The sequence below is a fragment of the Leuciscus leuciscus genome (assembly GCF_965113295.1).
Source record: "Leuciscus leuciscus genome assembly, chromosome: 20".
Classification (NCBI taxonomy): Eukaryota; Metazoa; Chordata; class Actinopteri; order Cypriniformes; family Leuciscidae; genus Leuciscus; species Leuciscus leuciscus.
This window is the reverse complement of record NC_138744.1, coordinates 2,646,219-2,668,109: the sequence shown is the minus strand read 5'-3', so window position 1 is coordinate 2,668,109 and position 21,891 is coordinate 2,646,219. Positions and strand designations below refer to the sequence as shown.

The 21,891-nt window shown below is 36.6% G+C and overlaps 2 protein-coding genes across 2 annotated transcripts; both read right to left on the bottom strand.

Annotated features, from left to right (window-relative positions):
- Positions 1 to 4: 4 nt before the first annotated feature.
- Positions 5 to 11,559, bottom strand: nod1 (nucleotide-binding oligomerization domain containing 1). Its single transcript, XM_082150683.1, has 11 exons — positions 10,376 to 11,559; positions 6,750 to 6,924; positions 4,854 to 6,654; positions 4,184 to 4,267; positions 4,021 to 4,104; positions 3,160 to 3,243; positions 2,909 to 2,992; positions 2,733 to 2,816; positions 2,552 to 2,635; positions 1,809 to 1,892; positions 5 to 1,234 (listed from the first exon to the last, which is right to left on the bottom strand). Exons 1-11 carry the CDS (start codon positions 10,544 to 10,546, stop codon positions 1,162 to 1,164), a joined length of 2,808 nt encoding a protein of 935 aa, XP_082006809.1. The 5' UTR covers positions 10,547 to 11,559; the 3' UTR covers positions 5 to 1,161.
- Positions 11,560 to 12,215: 656 nt separating this feature from the next.
- ggctb (gamma-glutamylcyclotransferase b) lies at positions 12,216 to 19,558 on the bottom strand. Its single transcript, XM_082150854.1, has 5 exons — positions 19,275 to 19,558; positions 18,543 to 18,697; positions 17,258 to 17,403; positions 16,981 to 17,113; positions 12,216 to 12,609 (listed from the first exon to the last, which is right to left on the bottom strand). Exons 1-5 carry the CDS (start codon positions 19,336 to 19,338, stop codon positions 12,433 to 12,435), a joined length of 675 nt encoding a protein of 224 aa, XP_082006980.1. The 5' UTR covers positions 19,339 to 19,558; the 3' UTR covers positions 12,216 to 12,432.
- Positions 19,559 to 21,891: the final 2,333 nt, after the last annotated feature.

The following is a 21,891-nucleotide window of genomic DNA, read 5'->3' as shown; positions in this document are numbered from 1 at the left end:
ACACTACCGTTCAAAAGTTTGGGGTCAATAAGATTTTTTTAAATGTTTTTAAAAGAAGTCTCTTCTACTCACCAAGGCTGCATTTATTTGATAAACAATATAAAAAACAGTAATATTGTGAAATATTATGACAATTTAAAATGACTGTTTTCTATTTTAATATTTTAAACTGTAATTTATTCCTGCGATCAAAGCTGAATTTTCAGCATCATTACTCCAGTCTTCAGTGTCACATGATCCTTCAGAAATCATTGTAATATGATGATTTGATGCTCAAGAAACATTCATTATTATTATCAATGTTGAAGACAGTTGTGTACATTTTTTTTTTCAAAATTCTTTGAATAGAAAGTTCAAAAGAACAGCATTTATTTAAAATAGAATATTTTCTAACATTATAAATGTCTTTACTGTAACTTTTGATCAGTTTAACTCATCCTTGGTGAATAAAAGTATTGATTTATTTTATTTCTTTCCCCCAAAAATAAAATAAAAATTCTTACTGACCCCAAACTTTTGAACGGTAGTGTTTAATGTTACAAAAGCTTTAGATTTCAGATAAATGCTGTTCTTTTGAACTTTATATTCATCATAGCATCATGAAATAAAAATGTAAATAACTGTTTTCAACATTGATAATAATCAGAAATGTTTCTTGAGCATCAAATCATCATATTAGAATGATTTCTGAAGGATCATGTGACACTGAAGACTGGAGTAATGATGCTGAAAATTCAGCTTTGATCACAGGAATAAATTACACTTTACTGTATATTCACACAGAAAACAGATGATTCAAATTGGAATAATATTTCACAATATTACTGTTTTTGTTTGTATTTTTAATCAAATAAATGCAGCCTTGGTGAGCAGAAGAACCTTCTTTTAAAAACATTAAAAATCTTACTGACCCCAAACTTTTTAACAGTAGTGTATATAATATATAAAATGACATTCATAATTTTCATCTATACAGTAGTTCTTGAGTTCTGGCTTCAGTGTGAAACTCACGACTGTAGTAAATCTGCATGTCTTGCATCAGTGTTGCCTTCGCAGCCGATGGCGCTTCTGTTATTGAAGTAAACCAACGTCCGTGGCTTTACGCCAACTTCCTTCTTTTCTCACAGTCTTTTCTCAAATCACGAGTTTTACTTTTTCTTCTTAGCGGAAGCGAAGCCTCTTGTCGCCCTCAAAGAGTTGTTGTTCTTCTTCAGAGACACATTTTCCTTTAATGCTGTGAATAAATCAGAAACAAATCAGAAAATGTGGACATGTGTGAAACTGGAAGACGTCGTCATGTGCCGTGATCTAAAACTAGGGCTCTGATGCAAGATTTAGTGAGCCGCCTACATAGACACCTCACACTACACTCCCAAAGGGGGATTTTCTTGGCATGAAGAACATTTTAATAATCTAAAGAATATATTTCCACTATAAAGAACCTTTTGTGTAATGGAAAGGTTGAGTGGATTTTACAGAACCATTGATGCCAACAATTAACTTTTTATTTTTAAGAGTGTACAGACTCAACTCACAATAATTTTTTTTAATTGAGTTTGCATGTTGCCAAGTCAATGCAATAAAATGCACTGAACAAATACTAATACTGGGTTAAAAAAGTCAATTTTATCACTACTTTTCAGTTTTGACATTTAACCCCCGACCATCATTGATAGAGCATTAATGGCATTCATGCAATGCTTTTTACAATTTGACTTAACCAAGGTGTCTATGAAGGCAGAATAATCTTTTATTACAACTTTTATGCCTTAAAATAATGCAAACTCTCTAGGTTTCACAGATCTTACTTGACTTCCTTCAGTGTAGTGTTGTTTGTCAAGCCTTCAGACAGCAGTTTGGCTCCGTGAATGGTCAACTCGTTTTCCATTAGCCTGTAGAGAGTCGAATATATTATTTAATCTGTCGGAGTAAATATTGTGCAGACAGACCTGAGGTTCATTACTTGGCATAAAGTCTACATGTACAGGTGAAACTCGAATAAATTGAATATCGTGCAAAAGTTCATGTATTTCAGTACTTCAACTTAAAAGGTGAAACTAATATATTATATAGACTCATTTCATGCAAAGTGAGATATTTCAAGCCTTTATTTATTATAATTTTGATGATTATGGCTTACAGCTTATGAAAATTGTAAACATTTCTGAGATTTTGAATTTAGGGTAAGCCATAATCATCAAAATTATAACAAATAAAGGCTTGAAATATCTCACTTTGCATGAAATGAGTCTATATAATATATTAGTTTCACCTTTTAAGTTGAAGTACTGAAATACATGAACTTTGCACGATATTCTAGTTTTTTTAGTTTCACCTGTATTATGTGTTGATTAGCATATTAGATTCTGTTGAGCAAAGCATGTGAGATGCAGCAATAAAATAGTATTTGCATCATTGCATTTGCACAAAGTGAATGCTGTAAATTTAGATGCAGAAATGACCACTTACATGCTCGCATATATGAAACAGTTGTAAAGATATAAACAGTTTTAAAGATATTTCTGAAATACTGAGGAATAATCGATCGTACATCAGATGTGTCAGAGCAGAGTTGGACTTGAAGGCATCGGCAATGTCTGACGCTGCATCATCAGAGATTTTGTTCTGTATCAGCCTGAAAAAAAGCACATTTTGTGAGAATGCATCTGGGAACAATCATCAAAAAGGGTATTATTTTACATGCATGAGGAAATATGACGTTCTGTTGTTACCAGAAGATGTGGAGGCTTGTGTTTTGCTTCAGTGCTTTTGCCAAACTTCTTCCACCAAGAGAAGTAATGCCATTGGCGGAGAGACTAAACAGCAATGCAATAGTCATTCTCAGATGGCTCGTTCTTTATTTGACAGCTAAATTGATCAGAATGGAGACATAAGAGTCATTTTATACCTGAGGTTGGTCAGGCTGGGGTGATTCTTCAGAGCCTCTGCAAACGCATCTGCCCCCTCGTCCCCGATCGAGTTACCCCACATTCTACAACCAAATCATTTGAACAATTTAATTTTCACCACTTTCACCATCGTTTTTGTATCAAATATTTCTGTAAAATATACTTCTTTTTTTAAATGGCAATTTTTATTTAATTTTATGGCAGTATAATTTAAAAGGTGGGGTTTAATTGTTCCCTAAGATATTCTTACCCTACGTCAAAGATAGATTTGCTCTTTTGAATTGCACTGGCAAGGTATTTCCCACCCACACCTGTGATGTTGTTGCAGCCGAGCCTAAATAGGGAAACAAAAAAAATGCAAATCAAAACGAGAAAGTATTTCACACGCATGCAAAACGGTTAAAAAGTCGAAACGTTAACATCACGGTCTGTCAAAGAGCTTTTTGGTGCAATCTATTTTAATGCCATACACTACCTTTCATAATTTAAGTTTTTTTCTTTTTATGGTTTTGAAAGAAGTCGCTGCAGTTTATAAATCAAAATTACAGTAAAAACAATAATTATTGTTACATATTATCACAATTTAAAATAGCTATTTTGTATGCAAATATATTTTAAGCTGTAATTTATTCCTGTGGTCAAAGCTGTATTTCAACATCATTACTCCAGTCTTCAGTGTCACATGATTCTTCAGAAATCATTCTAATATGATGATTTGCTGTGCAAGAAACATTTTGTATTAAAATTAATGTTGATAACAGTTGTGCTGCTTCATATTTCTGTGGAAACCATGATACCCCAAACTTTTCAATGATAGTGTAATTGGGTAATGTAATTAATTGATCAAAAATGTAATTGATCAAAAGTGACCGTAAATACTTTTATAATATTTATAATAAGATTTCCATTTCAGATAAATCCTTTCTAAAGAATCATGAGAAAAATTTCACACAAAATATGAAGCAGCACCACCTTTTTTGATAAGATTTTTTATATATATATATATATATATATATATATAATTGAGCACCAAATCAGCATATTAGAATGATTTCTGAATGATCACATGACAAGTACTTGTGCTATCGGGGTATGTTTCTGTAATACCTACTTGACGGTCTTCAAGTGTGGACATTCTTCAATGATCTTTGCTACTAGTTTCGCTCCAACATCAGTGATGTAGTTTTGGTAAAGGCTGTAAATGCAGAGAACAGGGTAGAATAAGGCCAAAACAAAACTCAAACAACAAAGCAAAGATGGACGGATGAACTCACCCCAAGACCTTAATGATTTTGTGTCTGACGAGTTCCTCTGCCAGAACCTCAATACTGCTGTCTGTGAGCTGATTCACACATAATCTGAAAGGTAGGGTTAGGGTTAGAAGATGGAGACAAACGTCATTTGTCGTTCTAGTTCTCAATACTGTATGAGCTTTGGGTTAAAGGGTTACTTCACCCAAAAATGAAAATTCTGTCAGTAATTACTCTCCCTCATGTTGTTCTAACCCCGTAAGTTCATCTTCGGAACACAAATTAAGATATTTTTGATTAAATCTGACAGCTGGTTCACTCCTTCATAGGCTTCTATGTTATTTAAACTTGCCAGCCCATAAAGTTAGTAAAGACAATGTTAAAAATAGTCCAAGTGACTACAGTGGCTCAACCTTAAGTTTATCAAGCGACGAGAATTTTTTGTGCGCAAAAAACAACAAAAATAACTTTCTCGTCGCTTGATAAACTTAAGGTTGAGCCACTGTAGTCACTTGGACTATTTTAAACATTGTCTTTACTAACTTTTCTGGGATATATCAAAAATATCTTAATTTTTGTTTCCCGAAGATGAACTTATGGGGTTGGAACAACATGAGGGTGAGTAATTACAGACAGAATTTTCCTTTTTGGGTGAACTAACCCTTTAAGCTAAACCCTGCCTGGCTTTTCTTACCTTACTACAGTCATTTTGCTGAAAGAGGGTCTCAGCTGCTTCACGCCATAATCATTGATGTTATTGTTGTCCATGTCGACTCCCAGGTGCTTCCTTCGGTGGTGCAGGACAAAGTTCAACGCGCTGCAGTCGGCCGAGTAAATGTTACAGAAGGCAATCTTAATGTAATCTGCCGATATGCCGTTGGCCGTCATCTTGGCCACATTCTCGCTGTTCGTCTCAAATATGCATCGCAGCATCCACAAGAAATTTGGCATCGCGTGCACCTTGAAGCCCTCAATGTCTGTAGATGGATAACGAGGGAGGCCCTTAAGATGAGTCCGCACGCTGTTGGACAGATAGGACTTGAGCGTCTTGCGCTTTTGGTTCAGTGATGCTGGTGGAACGATATGCTCTAGGAGTGCAGCATTGGGTTTGGACAAGAGACCACATAAAAATAAGTTGGTGAATTGGAAATTGGTCTGGAAAGGGTCTTTATCTCTTGGTCTTGACTTTCCCAGACAAGGCAAGCAGGAGAGATGAGACTTCTTATATTCGCATTTGGAGAAGAACCTTAGAATGGATTCAGGAGAGATTTTGGAGTCCAGCACCAGAGAAAAAGCCGCTAAGAAGGCTTGGAGGGTCTCATGGAGGAACTCAAAGGTAGCAGAGCCTCCGCATGCATCGTAATGTGAAGCAGGCCTCAGAAAGCCAAACTGAAGGTCTTCATCGTCCAATCCACAGGATGTCACTTCCTCTATACTGAAGACAAGTCCACCCCTTTCTAAACCCTGTAAGGCTAGCCGAGCAAAGGCCGAAAGCTTCTGCTCACCAGCTTTAAAGGTTTCCGCGGGACACCTCGGGCTCCGTTTCAAAAGACCAGGCCGTGCAGTTGAGTGTCCAAGAAAGACCTCAGAAAGGAGCAAGAAGACATTTGTGAGCGTAATGCAAGAGTCTGGCAATTCGAAGTTATCATAAACCGAATGAAGATGCTTGAAGCTCTTGAGGATGATCCAACTGAACAATGGGATGGAGCAAAGACCGCAGAGGTGAGGGTTGGCGTCCAGCTGATCCGTCACCAATGTCCTGTGTTCCATCTCTGGGAAATGGAGAGCTGTATATCTCTTCAGGTGTTCAGGTGAAAATCCCTTCAAATACACCTTCTTCCGGATTACTCTGCTTTGGATCTCGGTGCCGCTTCGTGCAGACAGGATCTTCCAAGAACCTTTGAGCAATTTTCCGCAAAGCAAATTCATGAGAAGCAGAAGCGGACGAGTCTTTTCTTCCGGAGAGACCACTTCAGGCACATTATCCAAGTCAGAATCCATTTGGATTTCGTCATATCCATCAAAGGTGAAAACCACCGTCTCTGGGAATCGTAAGATGTAGGTGAAAACCTCATTATCAAGGTCTCCGTCTGGATAGCAGTTGTGTTTGAAAATCAGATCCTTCAGCGAGATCTCGTCCGTCTCCTTGAAGGCACTGAACATCCTGCATCTGAACTTGAAGAAGAACTTTGCACGCGTCTTCAGCTCCCTTTGGGACCACAAGTTCTGCAGTTTCTGAAGGACAATTGATTTGCCTACACCAGCGTCACCGGTGATGAAGATCGTCTCAGCCTGCTGGTTGAAGACACCCTGGTCCCCTAGTAGTTCATCCAGACTCTGTAAGTATCCCAAGCTCTCACCTCTGTCATTCAGGAGCTCCATCTGTGTGTCCATGTAAAGATCCTCCAGCGGCGTCTCCTCACTTTTAGAGTAGGACGTGATGAACTTAGTGTCCCTTCCCAGCTCACATCTGAGCTTCTCACAGTACTTGCTAACTGCAAATATGAAGAAAAACATTAGTGCACCAAAATAATTAATTCATAAATTGAGTGCATAAATGCAAATATTTTAAATGGGGGAAAAAACTCACTTGGGTCTGTGTTAATCACTGGTATGGCACTTATAGTGTCTAATGGTGTGTACTGAATATCATCAAACCAAGGCCGCAGATCAATGTAAGCATCGTATGCTTCATGAAGAATGTGCATGAAATATGCTGAGCACTCCTCTCCTTTACTCTGAACCAGCTCCAAAATTTTGCGTACCTGCATGTCCAAAAATTTGAATTAATGAGAACTAAATTACAAGAAATACACTATATAATTACTATAATAATATAACTTATGTCAAGTACTGTTTATTGGCTGTTAGTGTGTGTGTGTGTGTGTGTGTGTGTGTCTGTGTGTGTGTGTGTGTGTGTGTGCGTGTGTGTGCGCGTGTGTGCGTGTGCGCTTGTGTGCGTACGTGTGTGTGTGTGTGTGTGTGTATGTGGTTCAAGGTTCAAGGAGTCTTTATTATCCCAGAGGGGTAATTCGTTGTGCAGCAGCATGTGACATAAGTAACACACAGATTATACAAAACAACCATACAATCAGTAAAAAACTAAATAAATACATACTACACAGAAGTCCACGACTCACATTGACTTATTAGCCACTATTATTATTTCTTTTAGCCACTATGCTCCAAAAATTTGGAATTCTTTACCAAATGAAATGAAAGAGGCAACTAGCATTCATATTTTTAAAAGGCAGGTTAAGACATACCTTTTTAAAGTTGCTTATCAGTACAATAATATTATTATGTGAAGTTGTGTATAAGTCTTATTTTATCTGTTATTTATATATATTATATTGACATTGTGTGAATTTGTTTTTATGCTTGTGAAGCACTTTGCGTTGCATTCCATGTATGAAAAGTGCTATACAAATAAATGTTTTATGTCTGTTTGTCCTGCATTTAGGCAGACTGAATCTGCGGCCCGACGGCAACAAAATGAAGCAGCTCTTCAGGGGGTGACTTGGGTCAGCCAGGACTGATTGTGCCTTCTTTCTAAAATCGATCAACATTTCTTTAGTTTTTGCCACGTTAATGTTAATAAAAGACGACTTACACCACTCTGTAAAATCATTTAGAATAGCGCCATGCTCAGGGTCCTTGTGTGTCAGCAGTGACACTATTACCGAGTCGTCAGCAAACTTAATGATATGACGCCTAGTGTGCTGGCTTTGGCATGCATTTGTATATAAAATAAATAAGATCGCGAAGAGGACGCAGCCCTGGGGGGGAACCAGTGGAGGAAAAGAGGACATCGGATAAGATACTATTCACTCGCACGCGTTGAGACCTGTTAGTTAATAAGTTCATCAACCAACAGATAAGACAAGGATCGATATTAAAGGTACTCTTTATAATCCCTGCTAAAATATGTGGTTGGAAGCAATTAAAAGCTGAAGAAAAGTCAATAAAAAGCAGCCGCACAAAGCTCTTTGCACCCTCAAGATGTGTGCAGATCAAGTTAAAAAGAGTACATGCTGCGTCTTCCACTCCCCGGTTCGGTCTGTAGGCAAATTAAAACGGATCTAGTACACTCTAAACAAAAATGGTGCTAAATAGCACTAAAAGTGGTTCATTGGCTTGTAATCATAGGGGAACCACTTTAAGTGCCATATAGCACCTACCTTTGTCAAATGGTGCTATGTAGAACCATAAGAGGTGCCATATAGCACCTTAACCACCCCAAAGAACCGCTAAAGAACTGCTGAAGAACCAATCTGGGCTTAACAGGTTCTTTAAATGGTAGTGGTGCTATATAGCACCTTAACCACCGCAAAGAACCGCTGAAGAACCATTTTTTTTTTAGTGTGTAGGGAGACCGGGGACAGTTGCAACAGGGGATGGTTGCAACATGTCATTTTTGATGTCACTCATACTGCACATGCACAGTTAGACCCTCCACCCACCAAGAAGACAGTAGACATATTCAGCATCTGCTGCTGCATTTATTGAACAAAACGTGTTTTGGAGGTATGAAAGTAAATTTTTTCATAAGATATATTTTTGTCATACTGTCATGAAATTTTGTATGAATTAATCAAAACTTACTTAGTTTGAATGATTGTTTTGTTGACTTCTAAGTGACATGGTTAGCATGTGTCAAAGTCAGTGTGTCTAGCAGGCATATGATGTTCTGTCATGGCTGATAGGGTTGGGGACGGTTGCAACATGTTATAAATTGCATGTTTAATAAAAGTTTGTTGCATTGCAAATTGCTCAATTCTTCCTGTCTGACACTGAAATATGGAGAGATAGCATCTGTAACACCTGCATACTGAATCTATGTAGGCCTATGTTCTACACATGAACAAACAAAACTCAATAACTGTTATTTGATAAATATGACTAAATTAATTAATAATAGGCTACAATAATATTATAGTAGGCCTAAAACAGTTAATATTTTCAGAATTCTTTGCTCATTGAGACAAAAAGCTTAAGTTAATTAATGAAATTTAAGGTATTTTTAACATGTTGCAACCGTCCCTGGGTTGTGTTGCAACTGTCCCCTGGGTTTGGGTCAGTTGCAACATCTGGCTTCTTCCATTCAAATAAATACTGTGAACGATATGTCATATATAATCATCTTTAAATGGTATGGGTATTTAGCAGACAGATGCAAGTTTAATATATACAAATTTGGTTGGTCTAGTCCAAATAGTCTCTGAGTAATTGAGAGAAATGCAAAAAGTGTTGCAACTGTCCCCGGTCTCCCCTAGATCCTGGACAGAGTTCAAAAGTTCGTCCTTCACAATCTTCTCTAACGTCTTCATAGTGAGGGACGTGAGCGCCACAGGCCTTAAGTCATTAAAAGACTCTGGAGCTTTATTTTTAGGCACCGGGACAATAATTGAGTCTTTCCAAATGCGAGGAACAGTGTGGAGATGTAAGGACATTTTGAAAATAATACAAAAAATGTCTACCAGCTGTTCAGCACAGTTCTTTAATAAACGGCCTCCAATGCCATCGGGGACGGGACTTTTCCTTTCCTTTATACCTCTGAAGAGTGTCAGGACCTTGTTTCTGTCAACCTGGACTTTACCTTGCCCAGGGGCAACTTTATTAAAAACTGACAGCTCCTCACTAAAATCATGAATATTAAAACGATTATAAAAAGTGTTCAGGTCATTTGAGAAGGCAATGTCTGACATGCCATTTAGGGAAATCGGACTAACTGGCTAACATCCCCATCATGGCTTTCACACCCTCCCATGCAGGACGTGAGTTACCTGTGCTCAGCATGTTCTCAACTTTGTCCTTATAATTATGTTTTGCAAGCTTAAGTTCCTTTTTAGCTTGTTTTTGAAGTACTCTGTATTGAGTCATGTTACCTTGATTGAAACTAATATTTCGATGATTAATTATGCTTTTGACAGATTTGGAGACCCATGGTTGACCAAATGGAGACCATTTTTTTCACAATTTGAGCCTAATGAATCTTGACATTGTTATCCTGGAACTCAAGTAAAAGTATCACAATTTAGTTATACTCCAAAAAGATTTTTAAAGAGAATGAAAAAAGTACACAAGTACTGTAACGAAAGTGCTTGTAATTACCTTTCAACCTCTGTTTATTTTGTCGTAAATATTGTACTACTTTTGCACTAGCAGGTACAGTATTGGATATCAGTACTTTAATATAATTCTAGTGTTGTATACCTGGTCAGTTTTGGTGGTGCTGCGCTGTATAATCTCGATGTCTTCAGTGCAGATGAAGCCGTTGATCTGGAGATTGTCCAGAATACACTGTGTGTTCTTCACCTGCTCCACCAGCAGCTCGCGGTGTGAAGTCAGCAGCCTCAGGTGAGACCCCTTCTTGTAAGACCCCATTTTACAGCAGGACACTGTAGCTAGTTAGTTAGTCAACACCCTAATGGTCATCTAAACCAGTCTCTTTACACACGCGCGGGCAGGGTGTAACCGGACTGTTCCCGCAGAGGTCGCGTCATAGTCGATGCGAACAAAATCAGCACGAGTTAAAACAGATTTCTCAGGTTCAAGAAGAAAATGACGCTATATTGTATTGTAAGAAAGTTTAGCCATCTCAACGTCCTCACTCAAAAGAAAACGGAAAATGAAAGAGGCTATCTAATCTGTACAAACGTTAGAAACTTCGCGAGGTTAAACGGTCTGGACGGAGTGTTGTTTACTTGGTTCCGCACCTCCACGTTAACTAGGAAGTGAAACTAAAATCATGGCGAAATTAACATGATCCGGATTGGTGAAAGTTGAAACCCACCCTGGATTTGCTCATTTCTGCTGTGTCAACATTGTTTGAGTATGAGTTGTGTGGGAGATGTCATAGAAACAAAACAATCCCTCAGTCATTCATAATTCATAATTTTGCTGTTGCTGGAAGGCTATTACCAGTCCCAGCCAACAACAATAATAATGTTCTAAGAACGTTTTTCTAGCATTCCAATCAAGTTATAAAACCGTTATTTCGAATGTTGAACGTTCAAAACATCTATGTTATAAAAACGTTTTTTTCTCTTGGATATGTGAACGTTCCATTCCATTCCAATGGAACATTCCATTTTATTATTTTGTAAACATTATGGGAACATTAGCCTACACATGTAAATGTTATTCTAAACCAGAGCTTTTCAATCTTTTAGATGCCATGATCCTTTATGATGATTCGTATGAGAGGGACTCCCATCCTAAAATGTAAAAGATAGCTTTATAATTTTATGTACAAAGACCCAATTAATACTGTGAAAATTGTATATTATAAATGTGTAAACTATTTAGTTTCTATTAGCCTACTTCATTGAGTTTGTAATTCACTGTTAGTTGCAGATTTAAGTAAGTTGTATTTTTATATGTAGCCTATTGTATTTCTTTTTTATATAAAACATTTTTTTAATCAAATGTATGAATATATGCCTATTATTTATTCATTTAAATAATATTTCATTTATTTTAATCAATTTATCTATTTAGTACAAGTTTAATCTTATTTTTATTTAGCTATTTGTTTTTACATTTTACACTGATTTTCTTATTTAAATGAAATTTGATTTATTTTAATCAAATATATTAAGTTATTTATTTTACTTAAATAAAATTGGTTAGTTGGATCAATCCTATTTTTTTCCCACACACAAAAAAAATGTTAGGTAAACTTATCCAACGTTTAAGGTAAAAACAAAAAAAAGTAAATAATGTTATTGTGCTAACATTTTGAGAACATTAATAAAGACCAGATAACCTTATATTAGCCTAATATTACTGGAAGAACGTTTGTTAAGAACTTTAAGAGAACTTTTCCCCCAACATTAGCTAAAGTTCTGAGAACATTCCCTGTGGAAGTTTTACTAAACTGCTAAATGTCATGTATATATCCTTACAAAAATATACCATGGTAACAAGTTTCATCCAGTGTTGTCTAGATTAAAATCAGAAGGGAAATAAGTAGTTGTTAAGAATATTGTTAAAATCCCAGACTGAACCTCATGATTAATTAATTCCGAATCTAATTATTATTATAAAAAAATTTGCCATATGACAATCAGAAGTGAAAAATAACAAAACACAACACAATTAATGCCGGCAAGAAAATACTTTATGGAATTGAATTGTGTCACTACCATACATTACGAACACTGGACATTTTTCTTGTCCTGCATAAACAACGTAACTAACCTGTCTTTTAGCATTGTGATGTGGTGTACACTCTGTAGACTACAGATAAGGGTGCACATGGACACCATTTATGAGGGTAAACCATCAGATAGAATCTCTTGTGTCCTTTCTTTGGATTTTTTCAAAGCTTCTTCCAGTTCTTCCATCACAGGCAGACGTCCCTCATATTTGTTGGTTTCGATAGACTTGAGTTTCTCCTGGTAGTCTTCCGGCAGCCCGTTCTGCTCCGCACCCATCACAATAACCTGCAACACACAAGCCACTCCGTTTCTACAGAGGAAAAGTCAGGCAAAAGTCTATTCTGGTCATTTAGAAAAGGAAGAGTAAAGCGGACAGCGTATCGGTTTTGTGTCTGTACGTCTAAAGGTAACAAGTGATGATTGTTTTTATTTTTTTATAATTTATTTATAAACTTTTTCAAAGCATTAACAGAAAGCTTCATACAAGTCAAGTTATAACTTTTTTCCCAATAATAACCCTTTCTGCCGAAATAATTATACATACATAAAATATTAAGACAACAATAACAATAACAATAGTAATAATAACAACTATCAATAAATAAAAATACAAAATGGTAATTCAACTTTAAATAATGAACTCTTTTATAAATGACAAGTGATGATTATTTAACTGACTGTTTTTTTTCTTTTAATTTTAGGTTTTAGATTCTTTTTTTCAAGGCTGCATGTTTTGATCAAAAATACAGTAAAAACAGTAATATTGTGAAATATTACAATTTAAAAGTGATATTTTGTGTGTGAATATATTTCATAAAAAAATTTATTTATTCCTGTGATCAAAGCTGAATTTTCAGCATCATTACTCCAGTCTTCAGTGTCACATGATCCTTCAGAAATCATTCTAATATGATGATTTGATGCTCAAGAAACATTTATTATGAAATGAAATATTATTATTTGAAAACAGTCCAAAAGAACAGAATTTTTTCGGAATACAAATAAATATATTATAAATGTTTTACTGTCACTTAAAAAAACTTACTGACCCCAAACTTTTGAATAATAGTGTAAATATAAATTTAGATTCAAATGTAAATCAATGTATAAAGGATATCATGGGTCCTGTCACCAGAAACTTTATTTTATTTTATTAATCACCATAACTTTTTCATCATTACATGATCCTGCAGTGTCACAAACTAATCTTTACATGTCTTACAAATTGTTTTAAGTGCATGTAACAAGAACAGTGTTTCCATGATGAGGGATTTATTCATAAAGCCATAACAAGCACATGTTCTGGTTGCCTAATTCGTCTACTAAAAGTAACATGTCCAGTGGATAAATATAAAAAGGTTATTTTGTGGCAGAGACTCTTGTATAAAAATGATAATGCATATTCCAGATACTTCGGTTTAATGTGTTTTTGTTGTGAAGGGCAGTATCACTGACCCAGTTGCTGGCGGATCTCTATTGTGTCATACTTACAAAGCCGGCCGGGGTAAATGCCAGAAAAAAACACCACAACATTGTCCTTTCCCAGCAGCACAAATAACAAACTCATTCTGTTTTGAAGAATGATATCAGATTACTCTGTTTAGAGAAGCACAAGTTTCTGTTGTTTTAATTGCTTCCACACACAATAGATGCAGGGAGAACAGAATCAGCTTCATACATTTATTATTTAAATCCCCTCTTAATTCAGACATCTTCGGATCTTGCAATGATTCAGTGGATCCAGTTCACAAATTGAAATGACGAGAGTCAGTAAATGATGACTATCCCTTAAACCAGGGGTCGGCAACCTTTTTGTCATAAAGTGCCATTTTTAAGTTTCCGAGTTCATCACTGTGCCACAACACACACATAGCCTATATATATATATATATATATATATATATATATATATACATACACACACACACACACACACTCATCTAAATACACAAACATTTTACATTTTCATAATGACTTACACAGAAATAGTACAGAAATTTAAACATTTCTCTTGAAATTTGTTTTAGATTTAGATAGACAATTTAATAGTATTTATAACTCCTAACTAGAGATGCACCGATTACAATTTTCTAGGCCGATTTTAGCCGATTCCGATTTCATTTTTTCGAACCACTTTACAGCACACAAAAATATTTATTTTCTATATATATATATATTTTTTTTTTTTATAAAATACCATATCCTTTTAGCCAAACTGAATAATAAAAACAAGTTTAAATGGGTCAATTTTATATAAATATTTTTGAGTCTTCATTTTCTTTTCTGACATAACCTAATCCAGTTCTTGTTAAAACACACTAGACATGCACATTCTGTGCATTTTGGGCACTTTTGTTTGAAATCATATTTATTTTGTCCATCAGAAGTGTGCTCTCACTTTAATTGAGCGAACCCCCGCTTCACTGCTCACGCGACGCTCCTGCTTGACGCTCACGCGCTGCTCCTGCTGCCGGTGTGAATGCACTCATTGATTAACATGCACGCCGGAAAAAATATGCGTGAAACGGCCGTAATTCACGAGGTTTCCTACATGTGTGTTCCGTGTGCACGTGTGATGCTGATGTTGCGCGATGTTAATCATGCGGAGCCCGAGTGCATTTGACCAGCATAAAATCGGCATAATTATGTCAGACTGACCGGCCGGTCGCCGGTCATGGCCGATCATGTGAAAATCGGCCAATTCCGGTCACCAGCGGATCAATCGGTGCATCTCCTAACTTAATAAAATAAGCTTTTTTACTATGTGGAATTATTACATCAAAATGTAGATCTGTGTGCAGGAATAGACTACTTTATCTGAATGAAATACATACACTTCTCTCGCATTTGCTTGTGTGCCAGCGATTAACACTTGCCTTAGGTTGCCGACCCCTGCCTTAAACTATCCCTTAAATTTACGCACAGTTAGTTTATCTTACGTAGATGTCAACAGGTGGGACAAAACACTGGATCAGGGTCAAAATATTCAACCTGTGCATTAGGACTTGCAGTGTAAATGCAGCCAAAGATCAAATACATTTTTCTTGAGATTATCGTCGGGTAAAAAATGTGTCGAATCAGAGGTCACTCTTCCACCAGACCTCGACTCACGTACAGCCGTTACCAGAAGCCAGTGATTATAGTTTATAAAGTTATAAATATGGATATTATTCTTACAAAAACGCATGGCTTCGCTTCAGAAGGCCGCTATTATCCCCCTGGAGTCGTGTGGATTACTTTTATTATGGATGGATGAGCTTTTTTGGGCTTCAAAATCTCAGGTACCATTCACTCCCATTATAAAGCTTGGAAGAGCCAGGGTATTATTTAATATAACTCTTGTGTTCGGCTGAAAGATGAAAGTCATAAGCCGCGTTTCCACCGAAATTACCCGGAACAATTTGTCCCAGGAACTTTTTTCCCAGGAACTTTTTTTGCCCCAGACCGGTTGCTTTCTGCGTTTACACCACGGTCTAAAGTACCGGGAAGGTAAACTGCGCGCAACTGCTCCTCCCAGTCATCAGTTTTGAGCGCCACATTTATAATAAGTATGGAGGAGATTCAAACTGTGCTGCAGTTATGTATTGGTTTACTAACGAGGTAATTAACAAAACAAAATAGACGAGCACTGATACTAAAGCGTGTTCAGAAAGCTTGTATGCGTATAAAATTAGACAAGGTATGTTATCAGTTATTGTGAGATGCCTGGGACGAACGCGCAAACATTTCCTCTTTCGCAAATACGCTTAAAAAAAAGCCTGAACCCCGTCTATCAATCATAAATAGTGACAGTCTTGTAAATAGTTGTTTGTTACTAACCTCAAAGCGCTATTTCAATCCTGTTATAGTAAATTTGTAACATGGTTTGGAGTGCCTTGCAATAGATGATAATGTGTAAACATAATGACTTAATAATAAAAGCTGTGGTAGAAAAGAGACGAGCACTGATAAAGCGTGTTCAGTAAGCTCGTAATGCTAACGTTAGATATAAAATTTGTATGTTATCAGCTATTGCGGACATTGACCGTGAGATGGCTGGGACGAACGCGCAGAAAGTTTCCTCTTCCACAAATACCCTTAATAAAGCCTGAAACTCGTCGCCAGTCCACCAGTTTTTTTAATTAAATTCCATATTTGCAGACAGACAACTCTTACTGCATGAAGCCACGACACGAACCGCAATAGATTTTTTTTTAAAAGGGAGGTTAAAAATAAATAAATGCTGCGTGGAGTCATCCAACCAAAATGCGGCGTGAACACAACCAATCAGCTTGTGCAGTGCACAAGTCCCACCCCTGAAAGTTCCTGAACTTTGAAAAAGTACTACCTCATGAGCAGGGACTATCGGAGGGGGAAGTATTTACCCGGAACTTCATTTAGACCCTGGTTCCTGCGGTGTAAACACATCGAGTACCAGCCCAAAGTTCTTAGTTCCTGGGGAAAGTTCCTGCGGTGGAAACGCGGCTATATAAACCTAGGATAGCTTTAAGGTGAGTAAATTATGGGATAATTTAAAATTCTGGGAGAACTAATCCTTTAATGTTGTCATTTCGAGGCTTGCATGGAAGTTTGCTAGTCGAGAAGCACTGAGCTAAACTAAAGTCCTGATTAAAGCCTCATGTTTGTTGTGACATTACAGGAAGCAGGAGACTGTACCTCTAGATAATGTGGTGAAGGTGGCGCATACACACAGCTGTTCATGATGTATGTCCGACAGTGGAGATCCTGGTCACTGGTGGACACGAACACCTCCATTGGGCTGTAAGTCCCCATTTTCACGTTCTCCTGACTGCAGAAGAACATTCAGCACAAATGAGGACCTCCATCATTCACTTACTTCTGCTTTCTTCTAATTAGGTATATGCAACATTTTTACATAATGATCTCTCATTTGTCTTTATAAAGTGTGGGTTGTGGGTCTGAAAGCTCCTACCGGTCCAAGGACTCGAGGTCGGTCATGTTCATCCTCCACACGACCCCCCACACCTCTTCACCTGGGCTGTGCTCGATGGTCGCAACACCACCTTGCCAGCGCTGACTCGCGACCCCTTTATGGTTGCCAAAGACCAGCTTGTAGTCCTAGAGGAGTTGATAAGTTAGTTAGTTAGACAGACAGATTCACTGATCTATATGAATTACATATGATCAGTGGATAGAAAGGTTTACACCTGGTATTGAGATGCGTTCTGATCGATCGGATCACAAGTAGACGAGAGACACATACCCGTTTACACCTGGTGTTTTAATCCGTCTCTTTTGTCCACTTTCAACCACTTCTGTCCTGATTTCTTCAAGGAGACGGTCTATAGGCAGGTGAATGTGGTTTTTTTTGTGTTTTTTTTAGATCACTCGATCTAATGGACAAAATAACTATGCTTAATCTACATGTGAACGCACACAGAGATGATGGAAAAACATACGGAGAGCATCAGCTTTCGTTTCTGCTCTGACAGACGCAAGACCAGCCGAACGCTGTGAGTGTGTGTTAGGAATCAGGGATGGTGAGAGAACATTGTGCTTGGTATGTTTTTCCATCTTCAAACCAAAGTTGGATCTTCAGCCGACAAAGTTTAAATCCCGTCTTGCTAGAGCTCTTCCCATAATGTTCAGGCATTAGATCAGGAGGCGGAGAGAAGACGTCTTATGTGGCTGTTCAAACACATTGAGCGTTTACACTACGACAGCAATCCGGTCTAATGCGTTTTCAACTACATCTGGAAGTGGTCGAAAGTGGACAAGCTCAAAACGTTTCACACCCCGTTTACACCTGTATTTAGAGGCGTCCACTTGTGATCCGATCAAGCAAAACACATCTTAATGCCAGGTGTAAACAGGGCCATAGACAGGTAGAATGATCGAACAAATGAACGATAGATAGATACTGTAGATAGATACTGTAGATAGATACTGAAGATAGATACTGAAGATAGATAGATAGATAGATAGATAGATAGATAGATAGATAGATAGATAGATAGATAGATAGATAGATAGAACGCTAGAATGATACTATAGATAGAAACAGACAGATGATAGATAGATAGATAGATAGATAGATAGATAGATAGATAGATAGATAGATAGATAGATAGATAGATAGATAGATAGATAGATAGATAGATAGATAGATAGATAGATAGATACTGTAGATGGATAGATAGATACTGTAGATGGATGGATGGATGGATGGATGGATGGATGGATAGATAGATAGATACCTTCAGTTTGGCCACACAGTGAATGATAGCTGATGGATTCTTCAGTTGCAGTCGTTCTTTCAGAAGGTTACTGCCGTAGGCAAAGTACAGGAAGGTTGATCCGTTCCTGTGATCGGTGCTGTTGTCCATGATTGAGACTTCGGAGGGCAGAGAGACTAGGAGGATGAGGAAGAGGAGGAAGAGGAGGGACAGGGTGAGGAAATGGACAGATTTCAGTGGAATCACAGTCGGCTGGGTTCAGAGGCAACGCGAATGGCGTGACAGAGATGGAAAACACCTCTGTTACAGGACCTTTCAGCAACACTCCATTCTCATGCAAATCCATTGTGTCCCATTCCACTGCATTCATCTGACACTAAAGAACTTTCCCAACTGTCCCTCTAGTGGAAGCAGCAGGAATAACCTGCAGACTGGTGAACATTCACCATCTAAATTCAACCCAAAACTGGCATTTTAGCTGATTATTATCATGTTGCTTTCATCTCACTCGTGTTTAACACATAAATGTGCAAAGTGACTATCAGTGTAGGAACATGGTGTTTTAATAAAATTAAAAAAGGCCTATAAGAACTGATTTGTTTTAGGTTCTCTTGGTTTAGGTTTTTTGTTTCTAGACCCTCATCCACCCATATGTGTTTGATAAAACAAGAGCAAGCGAGCTTTAACAATGAAAAGCGGACATAAAGCAGTGATACACATCTCTCAAAGTTCATCAAGCGTTTCATCACCCACCTGCCGAACACAGAAGGCTGAATCCCGCAGCGACCAGCATGAAGAGGTTTTTACAGGAGGACATGGTGTTTGTTTCAGGGTTGACCTGGTTCTTTGTCGACGGAGAGACGGCTGGAGCGGGACATTTGGACGGTGGGAGGTTCCCTTCCCTCCCCTTTTGTTCTCATCAAACCCAGAGGGGTCAATGCTTTTGTTGAGTCAATGTAAATGTGATCCATTCGTGTTTATTGATTAACACATCTTCACATAGACAAACACTGCGCCTCCAGAGGAGCTTCAGCGAATCTGAAAGTCAGAAAGATAGGTTTTGTGAAGTTCTTATGAATAAACATCGGGCAAATATAAATGTGAATATAGATACTATGTATTTTGTAAATGTATTAAACTTGATGTGCATTAAAAACAAAACATTGTGTATTGAAGCCTTTTGAACCTGTCAATAATTGCCTGGATGTTTGTATCTTTGTCAAATGATTGCATCTCTCTTATCTTTAACCCTCGTGCACTGTCCCATTTCTGGCTACGGCCTTGTTGGAGCAGGTCAAAATGGATTCAATACATATCTCCCAAAAATCACACTATGAAAAAAATTCATACTATTTTCACACATTACAAAGAATAAATAGCTGAAATTATGATTTATAAAAATGTTTTTAACAACTATTTTTAAGACTGCCTCTCCCCACACCTGTGGGACGTGTGCAATAGCTTTCATATTTGATTCTCAAAAAGAAATGACAGAGCAATAATAGATAAATAGCGATAGATTCTCCATTTGTGATGTTATGCCAAACTATAATTCATAATCTGGTTCTTTATGTATGTGTTTATGTGTGTTTTAGAGAATGAATTCAAATCAAATATTAAGATTACTGCCCTACCTCTGAATAGGATGTCTACTATTTTGAAAATTCTAGAAAAATATAAGGTTCAGATCACTAAACCCATATGGAAATCGAAAAGTCCTTGTCTGGTCCTCAGTAAAGCCTGGATGTTGTCTAGTGGAAAGTAATTTTTTTTTTTTGATATCAACCAAAAATTTGGCACAGAACTTGTTCAGATGTTTGGCTTTGATTTTCTTAGATTTAAGGATAAACAAGCTTTGTAAAATACATAATATATAAAATCAATATTTTTATATTTTCATAAATTTCTACAGCTTTTTCTATAACTTTACTTTTAAAACTTTATTTTTATTAATCATCTACAATCATTAGTGAAGTTTCACCTTGAGTTCAACCAAACTTGAGTTTGAGAGTGCCCTGAAGTATTCCAGATTTCTAACTATTTAAGTTGTCTACGCTCAAAAAGTGTGACTGACAACAGGTTAAACAGTTTTGTTCTTCAGCATTTATTAATCTTAGTTAATATTAATTTCTACATTATTAAAATCAAAGGTTGTATTTGTTAGCATTAGTTAATGCACTGTGAACTAACATGAACAAACAATGAACCGCTGTATTTTTATTAACTAACATTAACAAAGATGAATAAATACTAATGAACCTTATTACCCCTGAATGGGCCCCATGAACAGCAAGGGCGTACAGAATGTCTGATTGCACATTTTACAACACATCAGCGTATTGAAACTTTGCATGCATGTTTCATGACCCTAAATGAGGAAAAGTCACAAAATGTCAAAAATAATTTTTCTTGGTATTTTGAATTTTTCTCATGATTTAGGGTCATGATGAACATACACTACCGTTCAAAAGTTTGGGGTCAGTAAGATTTTTTTATGTTTTTAAAAGAAGTATCTTCTGCTCACCAAGGCTGCATTTATTTGATAAAAAAACAATAAAAAATAAAAAAAACAGTAATATTGTGAAATATTATGACAATTTAAAATGACTGTTTTCTATTTTAATATATTTTAAACTGTAATTTATTCCTGTGATCAAAGCTGAATTTTCAGCATCATTACTCCAGTCTTCAGTGTCACATGATCCTTCAGAAATCATTCTAACATGATGATTTGATGCTCAAGAAACATTTATGATTATTATCAATGTTGAAGACAGTCGTGTACAATTTTTTTCTCAGAATTCGTTGATGAATAGAAAGTTCAAAAGAACAGCATTTATTTAAAATAGAATATTTTCTAACATTATAAATGTCTTTACTGTAACTTTTGATCAGTTTAACTCATCCTTGATGAATAAAAGTATTGATTTATTTTATTTCTTTCCCCAAAAAATAAAATAAAAATACTTACTGACCCCAAACTTTTGAACGGTAGTGTTTAATGTTACAAAAGCTTTAGATTTCAGATAAATGCTGTTCTTTTGAACTTTCTATTCATCATAGCATCATGAAATACAAATGTAAATAACTGTTTTCAACATTTATAATAATCATAAATGTTTCTTGAGCATCAAATCATAATATTCGAATGATTTCTGAAGGATCATGTGACACTGAAGACTGGAGTAATGATGCTGAAAATTCAGCTTTGATCACAGGAATAACACAGGTGTTTTTGTTTGTATTTTTAATCAAATAAATGCAGCCTTGGTGAGCAGAAGATACTTCTTTTAAAAACATTAAAAATCTTACTGACCCCAAACTTTTGAACGGTATTATGTTCGTTAACCGATATGTCCGACAACTCAAA